General features: G+C 38.9%; 1 protein-coding gene across 1 annotated transcript in view; it reads left to right on the forward strand.

Annotated features, from left to right (window-relative positions):
* The first annotated feature begins 701 nt into the window (after positions 1 to 701).
* Positions 702 to 16,813, forward strand: part of LOC127130858 (uncharacterized) — a 47,346-nt gene continuing 31,234 nt past the window's right edge. Inside the window, exon 1 of the mRNA XM_051059820.1 lies at positions 702 to 832. Coding sequence (XP_050915777.1) covers positions 710 to 832 — 123 coding nt within the window. The 5' untranslated portion in view covers positions 702 to 709. The remainder of the gene's footprint in view (positions 833 to 16,813) is intronic.

A 16,813-nucleotide genomic window follows, 5' to 3' on the forward strand; every position in this document is an offset into this window, starting at 1 on the left:
ACTTGTTGGTGGACCTGAACCATGAACAACATTGTTATGTCTGCAGTTGAACTTATTTATTGTTATGGTGAATGCTTGGCTCTGCAGGGAAAAGATTCAGGAGTTCATAGTGTAACACCTGCTGTTGAATTACTCAAGAAGCTTTTTTTTTTCGTCCGATGAAGCTGTTCAGACTGCTAGTAGTTTGGCCATATCTTCGAGATTGCTTCAGGTCCCTTTTCCAAAGCAGGCATTGTTAGCTGCAGATGATGGTGTTGAGGGTGTAGTTCCAGTTCCTGGCTCAGCTGACACAAGTGCTAGAAATAACCAAGTCATGGTTAAAGAAGACATTATCACTTCATCTGTTCAATATTGTTGTGATGGTTGTTCTACTGTACCTATACTTAGGCGAAGGTGGCATTGCACTATTTGTCCTGATTTTGATTTGTGTGAGGCTTGCTTTGAAGTACTAGATACAAACCAACTTCCTCCACCACACTCTAGAGATCATCCTATGACAGAAATTCCAATTGAAGTGGACTCAGTGGGAGATGGCAATGAATTTTGACTTCACACCTGAGACATTAGTGACACACTGCCTGTACCGGCTGATAGCAGCATGCCATCTGCGCTAACTGAGACAAAGACGATTCTCTGGCCCATTCCTTCCGTTTTGGCATGATTTCCTACGTCGGATACATAAGTCCATGAATACCAAAGTGCTTCATCCATGCTACCGCTGGTTACCGTATACCGCGCCAAATCGCCAAATGTTATACGAAAGAGAGTTGCAAAAGGAAGTGCAAGCGACTTGGTAGTTTTTGTGGTTGGTTTCTATATGTTTGCAACCAAGGTATTCAATGAAATCACTTCGGCGGAAACAACAGATACAGATACAGGCATTCTATCACAATGTTGTGAGATTTCAAATGAGGATCAAAATCATATTGCTCCTATTTCAAAGCCAGCTTCAGGTGGAGAGAAACAGATTGATACGAGTTCTTCTTGTAATGATCAGAGTCATAGAATCATGCAAGAAGATATGAAGCTTGATCTGAAGCTTGAGGAAGAAACATGTGTTATGCTGACGAGCTTCTCGAAAGTTTCTTGGAAAGTTTCCCTGAAGAACCTGCACTTGTCCAACTATAATTGTTGACTGCTACTGTCAAATGTTTCCTTAAGAAGCCAACTGAGGGCCCACTACATTGTCAATTCTTTCCGCATATTCATCAATTATCCGAATCATTGATGCTTTGGCTTCGGGATCATCCAAGGTGTCTAAGCTCTCACAAAGAGTTGCAATTATGGACTCATATGTGTTGGACTGCTCTCTCTAATTTGATGGCACGAACCTCCAACAAGAACAACATCATGGATGCTTCGGTTATTGCCCACTGTTCTACAATCACAGAATCAGAAATCAAAGGGGGAGAATCCTGATCTTCAGACGCTGTTTAGAAGGTTCTTGAAAGTGGTTGCTCCTTATTGGAGTTCTGATGATAAGGTCCAAGCAAGATTGCAGCTGGCTAGTGTTTTTATTCTCACTTTGGCTACCACTGGAATTAGTGTTGGATTCAGTTTTCTAGGGAGAGATTTCTATAATGCACTTGCCAGATCAAGAGCAATTTACGAAGCAACTACGTTACTGCTTGGGTGGCTTTGCTGGGGGAATCCCGGTGAGCACATTGCTGCACTTTCTTAGTTTTTTTGTATTGAGAGATTATACAAGAGAAACTCTTTCATTGAGATGGAGGTCTTGGATGACGAGGTATTACATGGATCGCTATTTTAAAAATCATACTTTCTATAAACTTTAGTCGCAGTCAATTATCGATAATGCAGATCAGCAAATTGTTGATTATCTAAGTTCTTTCACCGGAACAACCCTTTCTTTCTCCTTGACACTCTTCAACGTTGCCGTAGACTTAATCTCATTCAGTAACATCTTATATGGAATATATCCTCCACAAGAGAAACATGAAACATTATTGGAGATAGAAAATTTGATTCTCAAGACACCAAGTGAATCTACACTTATTAGAGACTTATCATTGACAATCAAGCAAAAGGATAATTTACTGATAACAGGACCGAATGGAAGTGGAAAAACTTCTTTGTTAAAAGCTATGGCTGGTCTATGGAAAACTGAAACTGGGAAGAACTATGAGCCCATGCAGGTTCTTTGTAGTGCTATTATGACTCTTGCAAATAGGTCTTATGATGGATCTCTCACTGATTCATGCCATGGGCAGATGGCATTCCATTGAATCTCAGGCTTTATGAAATGCTTCTACAGTCCTGCTTTGATGATTTTGATGAGCTAATGGAACAAATTAAGAAGACCTATGGTATACTTGGATTAAACCAGACGTATCATAATCTTTGTTTTACTTGGGTGTTATTTCATCGATTCGTTGCTACTGGCCAGATGGATTTGGAGTTTCTGTCTAATGCTGATGGCCATCTAGCTGAAGTTGCAAAAGATGAAAAGACAACAAAAGATTCCGAGTATTCCAAAATTTTGAGTTCGACATTGACTTCAATATTGGGATGGGCCAAGAAAAGTATTTAACCTGAACCGATCTACAAGCGAACCTTGCAGTAGCGCCAACCTGCATGTTTTGTCTCCAACAATGCAATATACCGTCATCATTCCCACTCTTGAACCGCAAATGACAACAACAAGGCTTGATGTTGTAGGCCAGGATATGAAGTCATTTACGGCCATGTCTGAGATTCTTGTAGCCGCAAAGCAGCATTCGTTACCAAATCAGACAAGTATGAAGATGAAGTGGCCTTTGACTGGTGTCGTTCCAGGTCAGCTTTTTAAAAAAAACCATCTTATCATTCAAATATACATAGCAGGTTACCAAGATGGATCTGTTCGGATATGGGATGCTTCATATCCTGCTCTGTCACTGGTTTACAACATAAAATTGGAGGTGAATGATGTTAAAATGGGCAGTGCAAGTTCACTAGTGTCAGCATTGGATTTCTGACTGTTTGTGACAGAAAATGGAACTAATGTTCATAATGTGAATCAAGGAGACGGACATTATTGCAAAGCAGTGTTTTCCCTTCAAAACTCGGTTGTATGTGGGTTACATTTTGCAAATCTTGGAGGGAATCTTGCAGTTGGATATGAACATGGGCAGGTGGCCATGCTTGACACATTACATCATCAATTCTGTTTCTTACAAGTGTTGCATCTGACACATCTTCAACAGTAGTTTCTCTGAAAGTAAAATTTTTAGACACTTCTAGCTTAAACATTCCATAGGAATTTGTATCTGATATTTCTAGCAACTCCGGAAAGGGGCTAGTCTTTGTTATGACAAGGGATACACACTTTGTTGCCGTGGATGCTGAAACAGGGAATATGGTTTGTAATAGGTCAATATACCCAAAAGTAAAGTCAAGTGCAATTTCAATGCACATTATAGATGGTACTTCTGAACTATCTGCTGAAAAACCGTAATCTGGGTCACCTCAGAAGAATGGTTCTGAAACGCAAGCTAACAACAATCACTCACATATGAATGTAGATTCATCTTCTAACGGTAATATATTTTCTAGTGCAGAGTCTACTACGGTATCACAGTCACAGCTACTGCAGCAGAAACATCATGTTGGTGACCAAAGTCATGTATTGTCGAACCTTGGCAGCCAAATGAGTAGTGGAATGAGACCCGGTTTGCTGCAAAAACAAGTTACAAACTCAAATGGTGATATAAATAGTGGGCTGGGCTTGATTGGTAACAATGTCCAACTTGCTAATGAACCAGGCATTTCTGATGGTTATGCCTCAACTTATGCTAATTCCCCTAAACACATACATCAACACTTTGACCAAAATCAGAAACCAATAGTGCAGGGTGATAGATATGGAATGAATAATGTTGACCCTTTTTTCTTCTGGAAACTTTTATGGATCTATGGCATCTTTTGGGTCTATGATGAACACTCAAAACACAAATTCAGTAAAACTGCCATCGATACCCAAGACTAATTCATTTATTAGCAGTCACTCAAATTTGCATGGTATGCAGCAGGCTACTCATATGAAATCCCAAGCAGTCAATCAATTGGAAAAGTTTCAGTCTTCATCGACTTCAAGAGATGCCTTTCTGCATTCTCAACAACAGTATCAGCAAAGGCCCCAACAATTGCAACAGCTATAACAGTATTCACAATCACAGCAACAATTTCAGTTGAAACTACATAGTCAGCAGCCTTAGCATTTGGTCGATGACGATGGATTCAATCAGTATCCGTTGTCTTCCAATCTAGAAAACCAAGTGAAGATGGAGCCTGGAATTGAACACCATAAAGAAGTGCTCAATTCTCATGTTCCTGAACAGTTCCATATGTCTGAGATGCAGAATCAGTTCCAGCAAAATTCATCTGAAGATTGTCCTAGGAGTGCTCAACACCTTTCATTTCCATCTGGTCAGCACGATTTATCGTCATCAGCACCTCAATTCACACCTCCTCCCTGCAAGCATCAAACAATACATATCATATTCAAGTGAATTCGCAGTAGTGAATAGCTTTTTACCGGCGGTAAAAATTCACAAGCAACAAAAGGGAATCAAAATATTTCCAGGAAGAGGTACAAGGTACAAGTTACCTTTTTTAGAGCAAGCACCAAAATGGGGTAGACAACAGAGTAGCACAAGAAAGCACTTCCAATTCCAATACTCTTTTGACCTCAGTGACCAATTCCAAACCCTAGCAGGTGAATATAAAAGCAAGAACACTCTTTTCATGGAGAGGCGGCTACCATTCAAAAAGAAAAGAAAAGAGAGGAGAAAGACACATTTTCGAAATCTCTCTCTTCTACACAAAAAACACACACAAAACCTTACCCGGTTCTTCATCCATCATCACCCATTCCAAACTTCATCTTTCCCAACAACCATCACACCATTCAGCACAGACTCATGAACGGTTGAGGAAATAAGCTTGCAAAGCTTCGAAGACAGCAAGATCAACAACAAGACAACTGTTTGTTTGAAGTTTGTTTTCGTATTTCAATAACGGTTTCGATTCAGGTCCGTGTTGATTTTTTTTCCGTCTATTTTTATTTGTCATTTCCATTCATGTGGGATTTTGTTTGAATGCTTACCTGCATATGTTCTTTCTAAAAAAGATGGGAATGATGAACAATATATTTTAAAAAAAAGCTCCCTACTGTTCTGGTGTATGTTTATTTATTTTATTTTTGCTTGCATTTACGCGTTTCCAATGGCTTTTGTTACTTTCCCATGCTAACTATGTCACCAGTGGACCAGTGGGAGAATTGGTTAAGCATCAGTCTTGACGAGTCATGGGTGGTGGGTTCGATACCCCTGTGTTGCACTTTGGTCTTAGTTTTTTCACTTTATTCAACTTTTAATCTTTGATTGATTTAGGATTTATTTTATTATTAATCATTTTGTTTTATTTTATTCTCATTTTTCGACTTTAGCTTTTATTCTTTCGCCGTTATTTTATTTTTATTTGTTAAACATCGATTTTAATTTATGGATTCAACAATTCCCATGTTGTTTATCCATGATTAATTTTATCGATACATTGATGGTATTTCGCCGCATTTTGATTAATCACATATGACATTTCGATTATTGTTAATATGTGCAAACCGGCTTTGAGCACATTATCTAGATTTCTTGTTTGCTTTTTTTCAATTTCCATTTGCCTTGCACGTCATTGCATTATGCGACTTTGATTTGCATCCTCGCATTCCGATTTTTAATCCGTGCACGTCCCGATTTTATTTATTTCAATTTAATTTTTGAATGTGTTGTAAATATAATTTATGATTGATATTTTCTTCACATGGCTTACTCTTGGGCCTTCTTACAATGAGACAGTTCTCTTGCACTTACACTCATACGTCGCATTGTTTGTTGTTTAGGCCCGATTTAATTATTTCATTACTTTGAATCCCCATTCGACAAAATGTACCCACACTCCCATGGCATGTAATAATTTTATCGCTTTTTATTTCTTTGGTTGCTTGACTGTTTAGTTAGCTACTAACACAAGAATAAAATCAACCATTTCCAAAAGATCAAAAATAATGACTCGATCCAACGTCGAGTATTTTCTCAATAAAGAAATCAATCCATTTCTCCCTTCCATTCTATTCCATTTCTTTCAAACTTTCATCAAACGCTTGATTCAACGTCAAGCCATTTTTCATAATAAAAACTCAAAAAATATTAATTCATATTTAAGACCTTTTCAATAAAGATGGAAATGGAACGTGGTGGATACCACGCACTCCTGAGACTAGGGTTCGAGATGGATGCCTCGCCTATCCTAGATCTCGCCATCATCCAAATCTATCTACTCTGTTTCTCTCAAACATTCATTCAAAAATTTCTCTTAAACGTCCATCAATGCTTGATCCAATGTCAAGTCATTTTCACAACAAAACTCAAAATACTTAATTCCTATCTAAACACCTTTCAATAAAGATGGAAATGGAACATGGTGGATACCGTGCACTCCTGAGATTAAGATTCGAGGTGGATGCCTCGCCTATCTTAGCTCTCGCTGTCATTTAAAATTGTCAATGCGGTTTCTTTAAACCCTTTCTCAATCAAATTCAAAACACCTAATCCTTATTAAACACTTTTTGCAAATAAGATGGAAATGGAACGTGGTGGATACCACGAACTCCTAAGACTAGGATTCGAGATGGATATCTCGCTCATCCAAGTTCTCGCCATTATTCAAAACACATCAAACCAATCAATTTCTTTTTCTCGCCGCCGTGCGATTGACTCTTAAACCTTTTCTCAAACGAAAGGTACTTTGTTTCAAAACAATGCAAGGCAATATTTTTCCACCTGTTTTGGGTAGTCCAACAATGTTTTAGTTGATTTGACACAAAGTAGCTTTCGCTAAAATCGACCAACAAACAAATATTTTTCTACCCAGAACTACGTCAGCCTTGATTTCTCTATTGAGATACGTAGGAGCAGGATTTGTAAATCTTGTCAGGCCCACTAATAAAAAACTTAGGTTTAGTCCTTCGTCAAAAATCCAAAAACATTTCTCCTCTCTTCTATTCTTTCTTTCCCACCTAATAACTTGAAAAGCCTAACATTTCAAACTAACATTCACGCGCACAACCGACCTAATGGTTCCTGTTGAGTACAACAGACGTGGGGGGTGCTAATACCTTCCCCTTGTGTAATCGAATCCCGAACCTTGATTTGGTTGCGATGACCATAATCATTGTCGTTCTTTCTTGGGTTTTATCGATATTTCCCCTTTCCTTTTAGGAATAAATAAAGTTCGGTGGCGACTCTGTTCAGTCCATCATTGCGAGCGTGCGATTGCGCTTCGCTAGGTCGTGTTCTCATTTTTTCCATGAGGCACGACAGATGGCGACTCTGCTGGGGACTGTCGTTCCCTAAGTGAGTCAAGCCTAGTTAAGACATTTGTATGCCTTTGTTTGTTTAATTGTGTGGCTTTTCCTTATTTGTTGATTTTTATTATCTTTATTATTATATTGATATACTTGTTGTATATTGGTTCCACTATGTTGGGTACTTGGGTAGTTGATTGCAAACCATGTGGGAAAGACTCTACACCCGAGTCTAAAGCAAAAAAACATAAGATAGGACGATGGTTGAGTAGTATAGACTCCCGAGGTGAATACTTCGTAAGAGTCGGTACGAGAACCTCACTTAGAGTAGATCCTTTTGCAAATATTGTCGCCCGAGGTGTATACCTTGTATGCTTCAATGTTTCAAAGGGGTCCATGACTCTAAGAACCTTTTAGAACATTGAACCTTTGGCCAACTAGAAATGATGGTTGCGTAGTATGGATTCCCGAGGTGAATACTTCGTAAGAATCGATACGAGAACCTCGCTCAGAATAGATTCTCTAGATGGAGTTGATGATCGGAAAGTATTTTCCGTAAGCGTCAAACAGTCTTTTGAATCCATGACTCTGAGTACCCTGTCTAGAACCAAGTCGATGGTTGCATAGTGCGGACTCCCGAGGTGAATACTTCATAAGAGTCGGTACGAGAACCTCACCCAGAATAGATTCCCTTGATGAAGTTGACAACCGGAAAGTATTTCCCGTAAGCGTCAAACATTCTTATGAATCAATGACTCTGGGGATCCGTTGTAACAAAGCCCTAGATCATACTCGGTGAGAACCCCGTTTTGGAAAGCAATCAAATTTATCCATACCTCGGACCTTTGAACCTATCCAAAAAAAAACATTGCATCCATCCATTCATTGCATACGCATAAAAAGCAAAACTCTTAGTTTGTTTCGCATTATTTCAGGAATCCAAGATTTGTTAGCAAAATGAAACCTGAGAGAAGAAGCACTTTTCAGTTCAAATACAAGAACGTGGACCTTACCAGCCTGCAGAAGTTAAGTGCCAAAGTAACACCAATCAAACTCAACAACTTCATGCAAAACTATGGAAGAATTCTGGACATCCTAAATGAGAAGATGGACATGATGACCACAGTGACTATTGCTCAGTTCTATGATCCACCTCTACGTTGTTTCACGTTTTCTGACTTCCAATTGGCTCCTACCTTGGAAGAATTTGAGAGGATCGTAGGCCGGAATTTGAAGGATCATAATCCATTTCCTAAGTTCGATGAAGATATTCCTCCCAAGAGGATAGCTTTAGCTTTGGGTCTGAAAGTTTCTAAAGTCGTGGACAATTGGGATGTGAAGGGGACTTTCAATGGTTTTTCTAGGAAGTTCTTGGAAGATCAAGCTAAGAAGATGGAAAAGGAAGGGAATTGGGAAGCCTTCTATGCTGTGTTAGCCATGTTGGTATATGGGATAGTTCTCTTCCCAAATATTGACCATTTTGTGGATCACCTGGCGGTGAGAATTTTCCTCTCTGGTAACCCTGTACCGTTCCTCTTGGCAGATCTCTACTACACCCTCCACGATCATCATGAGAAGAAGGGAGGAATCATCTTATGTTGTGCGCAGTTATTGCATGCCTGGTTTAGATCCCATATGCCCGAAGAAGGTCCTTTTGTCTCAAGGGAACTCAAGCCTTCCCAGAAGTTAGCTTCCCTCACCTCCATTCATGTTAAGTGGTATATCAGGGATTGGGAAACCGAGAATGTGATTGTCAGCATTGGAGACTTCCCCAATGTACCTTTGATAAGGAACCAAGGGTTGCATCAACTATAACCCCATGTTATCTCTGAGGCAGCATGGGTACGCTATGAATGGCCCTCCAAAAACTGAAGCTTTAGAGCCTTTCATCTTACATAGTGCTGAAGCAGATCATCCCATGGTGAAGAAGATCAAGAGGTCTTGGCAAGCAGTTATCAGAAAAGGTAAAGAGTTGGGTAAGAGAAATGTCATTGCTCAAGAGCCTTACACTTGTTGGGTTAGAGAGAGGGTGCAGATGGTTAAACTCCCTTTTCCATTTGATCCTTCTATCTATCCATTGGTTCCTGAGCCAGAACCCATATTACCTAAAGATGTAGAGAAGCTCAATGCCCGTATCAAGGAGTTGGAGTTGGAAAATGTTGATTTGAGAATTAAGCTCGGCCGAGTCTCGATAGAGAATGGGAACTTGAAAGACGGTCAACAAAAGAAGGACAAAGAGCTTGAAATCTCCAACAAAAGATCTAGAGAATCTGAAGCAAGGAGGGAAAAATTCGGACAAGCGCTCTACAACACTAAATCTGTATTCAAGTCAAAGGAGGAAGAGTTGGATAGAGCTTTACTCCAGATTCAAAAACTCAACAAGACTCTGGAATTGACCCTTGAGATGAAAAGGGAAGCACAACTGATTTCTGAGATTCGTACTCGTGAACTGGAGAATACCATTCAGAAATACAAGGATACTCTGGAACGCGAGAAGCTGAAGACTGAAGAATCAGAAAGAGTTTGCACAAGGCTGAAATATCATTTGGAACGAGTCGATGCTAAAATCCAGGCACTTGAAGGTGGGGATCAGGATGCTTCCTATATGGTGTTGCTAGGTGAATGCAGATATTGGAGAAACCTCTATAGGGACATAGAGGTGACCAAGGCTGAAGACTTGCGCATCATTCAAGATCTCCAAGGGCTTTACACTGAGTGGAAGGGCAAATTTCTGAGGTTGTCCGGATTTGCGAGTTCCATCATGCGAGAGCTACCTGAGAAGCTGCAAGAAGTTGATTGGTGCATATGTCCAGAGAACACCCCGCATCAAGTCTTTAATTTCATTAAGTTTTGTAAGGCAATGCTAGAAGGGCTGACTACCGACCTTGCTACGGTTCGGAAAGCCCATAAGCCATGAGCACGTTGTTTGTATTTGAACTTTGATATGAGGTTAATGAAAAATCGCTTTTGAGATTCATTTTATTGTGTTTCATTTCCTTATTACTTTAAATACTTGCGAACAAATATTGTGGCATTTCTGAAATGAATGATTGAAACTAACCAAGAGTTTTGCAAACAAGATGCATCCATACATGCATTCATACATTTTCCCAAATAGAGTCTCACTCCGCCCTTTCTTCCTCCAATTTCACGCTGAATTTTCAACACCAGTATAATACTCGCGCCAGAGCAAGACAGAGAATGGCTGAACAAGAACAAGAGAGCGCCCGAGTTAGAGCGGAACTAGACGAAATCAAGGGAGGCATGTCCCAGATGCGAGAGATGCTGCAAGCTTTAACCTTCAGGTTTGAGATTCCGCAAGCGACCGTGATTTCAGAGACCACGGGCCCAGCAGTGGAAGTCCCACCTCAGAGAAAGTTACCCTCAACCCTTCCTCCATACGGGCTACCCTATGACTTCATCCCCCGAGCGGAGGTGGTGCACGACATGGGGCAATCTATCCAACAAGCCGTGCCATTACCGGTTTACACCGACGCACGTCCGGTCATCCATACTGTGGTTGCACCAGCTGCCTATGTTAGGCATATTCCTCACTATGAAGATCAAAACCATATGTATCAGACTGTTGACTCAACCGTTGTTGGTGACGAAGTAAGGTTTGAGGACTTCAGGGAGGTAAAGGAGAACATGCAACTCCTTGAGAAGAAATTCCGAGATTTAGAAGGAGACCACGTCTTTGGATCTGCTGCCAAAGAAATGTGCCTTGTATCCGGGTTGGTGATTCCGGCCAAATTCAAAACTCCGGAGTTCGACAAATACTAGGGGCACACTTGTTTAAAGAGCCATCTCAACATGTATTATCGAAAAATGGCTGCACACGTGGAAGACGACAAGCTGATGATCCATTGCTTTCAAGACAGCTTGAGTGGGGCTCCCTCCAAATGGTATTTAAGTCTGGATCAGAATAGGATCCGGTGTTTCCAAGACCTGTCAGACGCGTTCATAAAACATTACAAATACAATATGGACATGGCGCCTGACAGAAGACAGTTGCAGAGTATGTTCCAGCATGACAAGGAGTCCTTCAAGGAATATGCTCAAAGATGGAGGGAGCTGGCTTCTCAAGTCGAACCACATCTTGCTGAGAAGGAATTGGTGGAACTGTTTATCGACACTGTCCAACCTGTAAGACCCCAATTTTGTCCCTAAGATCCCTCATGGCATCATATCATACCATTCATTGCCTCAAGGATCATTGTGCACCTTGCTTCCTTCCCTATGGGTGGGTTATCTTTTTGAGAGTGATTCTTGATCACCAAGCATGTTTTGCATTTGTGTATCATTGCATTTCCTGTAATCACTAACCAAAAGTACAAAAATATGTCATCTAACCCTTGTCTTGCAGATGAAGCAATCACAGGTCAAAGCAGTCAAGGCAGTCATTGAGCAATAGATGGTGGTCATTCTTGAGATTTGGACCCCACAATCATTCTCAAGAGTTCATATGAGCTATGATGTCATGTTGAAGCAAAATCCCAAGTGGTAGAGGCTTGAATCTCATCAGAACATTGTCAGGTCATCTGAAGACCTAGAAAGTCAACTGCCAAGTCAACAATGGATTTGGAAGTGGGAAGTGATTAGAAATACTTCATTCATGTTCAAACAAGTCTCATTTGACATTTCAAACATCAACATTGAAGAATTTAAAGTCAAGTCAAAACTTTCCAAAAATAGAAAGTGACCTATAATTCAAAGTTGCCAAAAATGGAAAGGTTTAAACCTAACTTCAACTTCAAATTACATCATCAAGAAAGCTTCAAATGAAATTTTGTTGAACATGAAAGTTGTCGATCTTTCTCTCCCATTTCCAAAAAGTTCAAGATCATCAATTTCTCATGTGTGGTTAAGGAGATATGATCAAAACATGGCAAAGTATGCATGGAACTTCAAATGAGCATAACTTCTCAACCAAAGCTCCAAAATGAGTGGTTCTTTTGGCAATGTTCTTCTCTTGACCTCTAATTTCCAAATCATGCATCACATTACATGAATTATCATCACATGAGCATTTGGTAATTCATTGGTTTTTTGGAGGGAAATCATGAAATTCAAATTTGGTGCATTATTTGAACATTTTGCTATCACCATTGGCTCCAAAATGGAATTTTAAGTGGAATTGAAAGGATTTTCGTGCACTGTTCATGCATGCATTTCATGTATAAGGGTGAAAGATCAATTTGCACTTACACTCCATAACTTGCTAATTACAATTAACATTGGCTTAAGCATGATCTAAACAGGTTTAGCATGGCATATATAAACTAAAACCTAACTGTTTTCAGCATTAGCAACAACTTTCAGATCTAGATCCAAAACTCTCAAAAATTTTCTCTCAAATTTTTCTTGCAAATTCTTCACATCAAAGCCATTTCCATTGCTTGATTCTTGATCCTGAGGTATTATTGAGCAACTTTGCACGTGGAACCAAGAGAAGCAGTGCAAGATTGAAGCATACACAAAGCTTGAAGCAACAATGGTGATTCCAAATTTTGGTGGATTCAAGCACAATTAAGCTCCAATTCTTCCTCCAATCATCCATACAAGTGTCATAGAGAAGCTGTTGATCATCTGAAGCCTTGAACCACACGAATTCCAGTTGCTGCTCTTCAAGAGGTTACAAATCAACTCTTTTATTTTTGATTTTTCTTGCAATAATGTTGTAGATCTAAGTGTACTGATCATGCTGAGCTTTGAATCATGAATTTTGGTGTTGTTTTGAGTGAGATATGACTGTTTGATTTTTTGATGTTGAATATTATTTCCTTCGATCCGTTCATGTTTGGATGTTTTTGCATGAAATGTTTGTGGATTATTGATGTATGATGAAAGATCTACACGATGTTATGCTCAATTTTGATTTCTGGACATGTTGAGATTTTCTTGAAATTCCAGATGAAGATCTTCATGATCTTCATCTTCAACCTTCATGTGTTCTTCATAATTTCCAAAATTCCTGCGGATTTTGTTGCAATGTTCATATGTTTGCTGCGAATTCCTTTAGGCCACGCTTTCTAGTGTTTCAGCACGCTTTTCTGTTGCCATGCCAAGCTGTCCTAGGGCTTTAGTCTGATTCGTCCATGTATTGCTTGTTTGGCTTATTGATTGGTTGGTATTTGTTTGACCTTGCACACTCAACTTTGACCGTGCCAACTGTATTAATGAAATGCTGCGTTTCATTTGTTTGGCGCCAGCTTTTGAATTCGCTCCTAGTTCGATTCCTGGCCAGTGTAGTTATTTCATATGCTTCATTCATTTTCTCATATATTCCATACATGCTTCACATGCATTTTTCAATTTTTTTCTCATCTTTAAAAAATCATATCTAATTGAAAATTCATCCAAAAATTGCCAGGTTTTTTGCATGATGATCCTAATTCTCTCTAGTTTTTTATCATCATATTTTTATAAGTTGTGCTTGGCTGGATATTTTTTGGTGCTAGAATGTTTGAACATGTATGCTTATTTGACCTTGCCATGCTTATACATTTGTGAAATGCTGGTCTTTGATCCAATGATTCTGAAAATTTGCATGATGAAACTATACACATTGCTTGACATTTTGGTGTTGATTTGGTATTTTTATCAATTGTCATTTATGTTTTATGATCATGTTAAGTTGGTGTGACAATTTGTGTCACACCTTTTGATGTTCAAATTATATGATGTGTTTGCCATGCTAAATGATCTCCAATTGTCCTGATTTTTTGTATGATACATATTAGGGATGTTGTGATTAATCATGAATTTTGTTGGAATTATTTGAATTATTTCTGATTTAATTGAGATTTTTCATTCTGGTTGGTCACATTTGAGCTTTAAAATTGCCTTGAACTTCAATTGATCATGAAATGCTTTTGGTTAATGATATTGATGTGAGACCTTTTGGAACGTTTCAAGATGTGTTTGAAGTTGATTCATGTTAAATTTCAGCTTCTGTTTTGAATTTTTTCTCCATCTTTGACCCTAGGCTTTGACCTAGTGGTTTGTTGCTTATCTTTGAGCTTTGATTTCAGGTTGAGCATTCAAGTTCCCTAGTTGATGATGCTCCATCATTTGAGCATTGATGTTTGCCTTTGATTACTAACATTTGTGTGTTTTGTAGGTTAATGTTAACTCATTTGAGTTTGACCTTTGGCTTACACATTTTGTACATTGGGATTGTTTGTTGCTTATTGACTGTTGTTTGATTGTCTGAGCATTGTGCTGATTTGTTTGATGTTTCCACAGGTACACAAGTTGCTCTAAGTTCATTTTGAACTTGCTTTTGCTTGGTTGCTTAACCACTTAGGTATAATCCCTCTTCTTCATGTAGTCTGGAAGACCTACTGTTATTGGTAGGCACCTGTCTGAAGCCCTCCTTAAGAGGCCATGTTCTTGTGTGTTTAATTTTAGTGCTAAGCAGGAAAAGTCCTCTTATGAGGCAATTGGCAGATAAAAGAGATGTGTAATCCATCTCCTGCTATTCAGTGTGTCATCCACCTTGCTCACACCATGTGTTGATGCATTGTGGATAATAACCCAAAATCTTATAGAGTCAATCAATTATGGAGAAGAGTTCCTACTTTCTGAACTCCCACATCTTCTATTGTTTAAAGCTCTCCCAGGCCAGGGATAAAAGCTATGAGGCACACCCCTCATCTCCATTTCATCTGCTTCACCCTAACTCTCAATGTTAGGGTTAAGAGCTTAAAATACCCCATTCCAGTTGGTTGTAAAGCCTAACCTTGTTTGAGCCTAACTGATTGTATATAGTGTGTGCTAATTGACTTGTTTGTTTGTTTACTTGATTCATTTGTGCATATCTGCTTATGTGTGCCTTTGTGCATTTATCATCATTAATTGTAAATCATTGCATGATCATTGTTCATATCTTTGTGACATCTTTGTTTGTCCATTGAGGATTCAATTGTAAGTCCATTTATTGGCAGTTGTTTCCTATGATCTGGAAGGAGTCATGTGTAAGACCATTTATTGGCAACTTGTTTCCTCTTGCTTATTGCATATTGTTTTGCTTGTGAGGAGTCAATTATAAGTCCATTTATTGGCAGTTGTTTCCTATGATCATTCTTTGGAGATTGGTATAAGTCCAGTTGATTGGCATCCGGTATCCATCTTTTGTTTTCTGTTTTAGGAGATTAGTATAAGCCCATTGATTGGCATCTGATATCCATGTTTGGTTTTGCTTTGGGAGATTGGTATAAGTCCATTGATTGGTATCCGGTATCCACCTTTGTTTTGTGAGATTGGTGTAAGTCCATTGATTGGCATCCGATATCCATTTGCTTTGTTTATCTGTTATTTGCTCATTGCCTATTCCAAAGGAATCACTTGGATCATATACATATGATCTCAAGAGGTGAACATCTAAGAAGTTTTACATCCCTCACCCTCACACCTTTTGATCCTTAAACCTCCATTTACATGTTAACCCAAACCTGAAAAATATTGTGCAAACATCTTCATTTCTTTTCAAATTAGAAACCAAGGCCATAAGCCTTTGACTTTTCAAACTTCATTTTCATAATACTTCTTTGAATTGAATTCTAATCATACTTTGACCATATTTTGTGAATACTCATAATCAATTAATTTCACTCATTCAATTGTTTTGTGGCTTTGTCCATTCTTGATAAGTTTTCATACATTAGCCATAGGTTTGATTTATCCTAGTTGGTTGATGTTAATCTCACCTTTTGTCTTTAGTGATTGAATTGTAAGACTTCCTTGCTTATTATAGGGTTAACCCCTCACTAGCAAGTTGAAGCTTTTCTCACATGGTGGACTTGTTGTTTGTATAAGGTTGAGTGTTCTCCCGTGGATAACGAAAGACCTTAGGGCTTTTGTTTAAAATGAACCCACCCATATTTTTGGAAATCTTTTAGCCGAACTACGGCGTTTTGATCCTTACCTTCCATGGAGAGGTACGTAGGCAACGGGTTCATCCATTCAAACACAAAAATAATAACTTGTATATTCTTTTCTCATCCCTTCCATCCATGTTTGCACAATAAATATTTCATAAACAAATAATTTTTCGTACAACAAGTGTGAAAAGGGCTCCCTAGGAGTACCTAGGACGTTTTGGGTGCCTAACACCTTCCCATTGCGTAATTTACCCCTTACCCAGATCTCTGATCTTTTCATTAGTTTTCTATGTGTAAAACTTCTTAGGCTTTTGTTCGCTTTTTAGCCATTCCTTCGGATAAATAAAAGTGTGGTGGCGACTCGATTCTTTGTATGCTTTGCTTTTGGTTTAATCAATAAATCATAAAGTGACGAATACACCGCTACAGAAAAGTGGCGACTCTGCTGGGGATCAAAAGTATCCTTGGTGGTATTGCCTACTTTTCACCCTTGTTGTATGATATTGTTTATTTGTTATATGACATATTTTTGTACAATTTGGGATTACTGTATTGATTGTAATGT

The sequence above is a fragment of the Lathyrus oleraceus genome, chromosome 3 (genome assembly GCF_024323335.1).
Source record: "Lathyrus oleraceus cultivar Zhongwan6 chromosome 3, CAAS_Psat_ZW6_1.0, whole genome shotgun sequence".
Taxonomy (NCBI): Eukaryota; Viridiplantae; Streptophyta; class Magnoliopsida; order Fabales; family Fabaceae; genus Lathyrus; species Lathyrus oleraceus.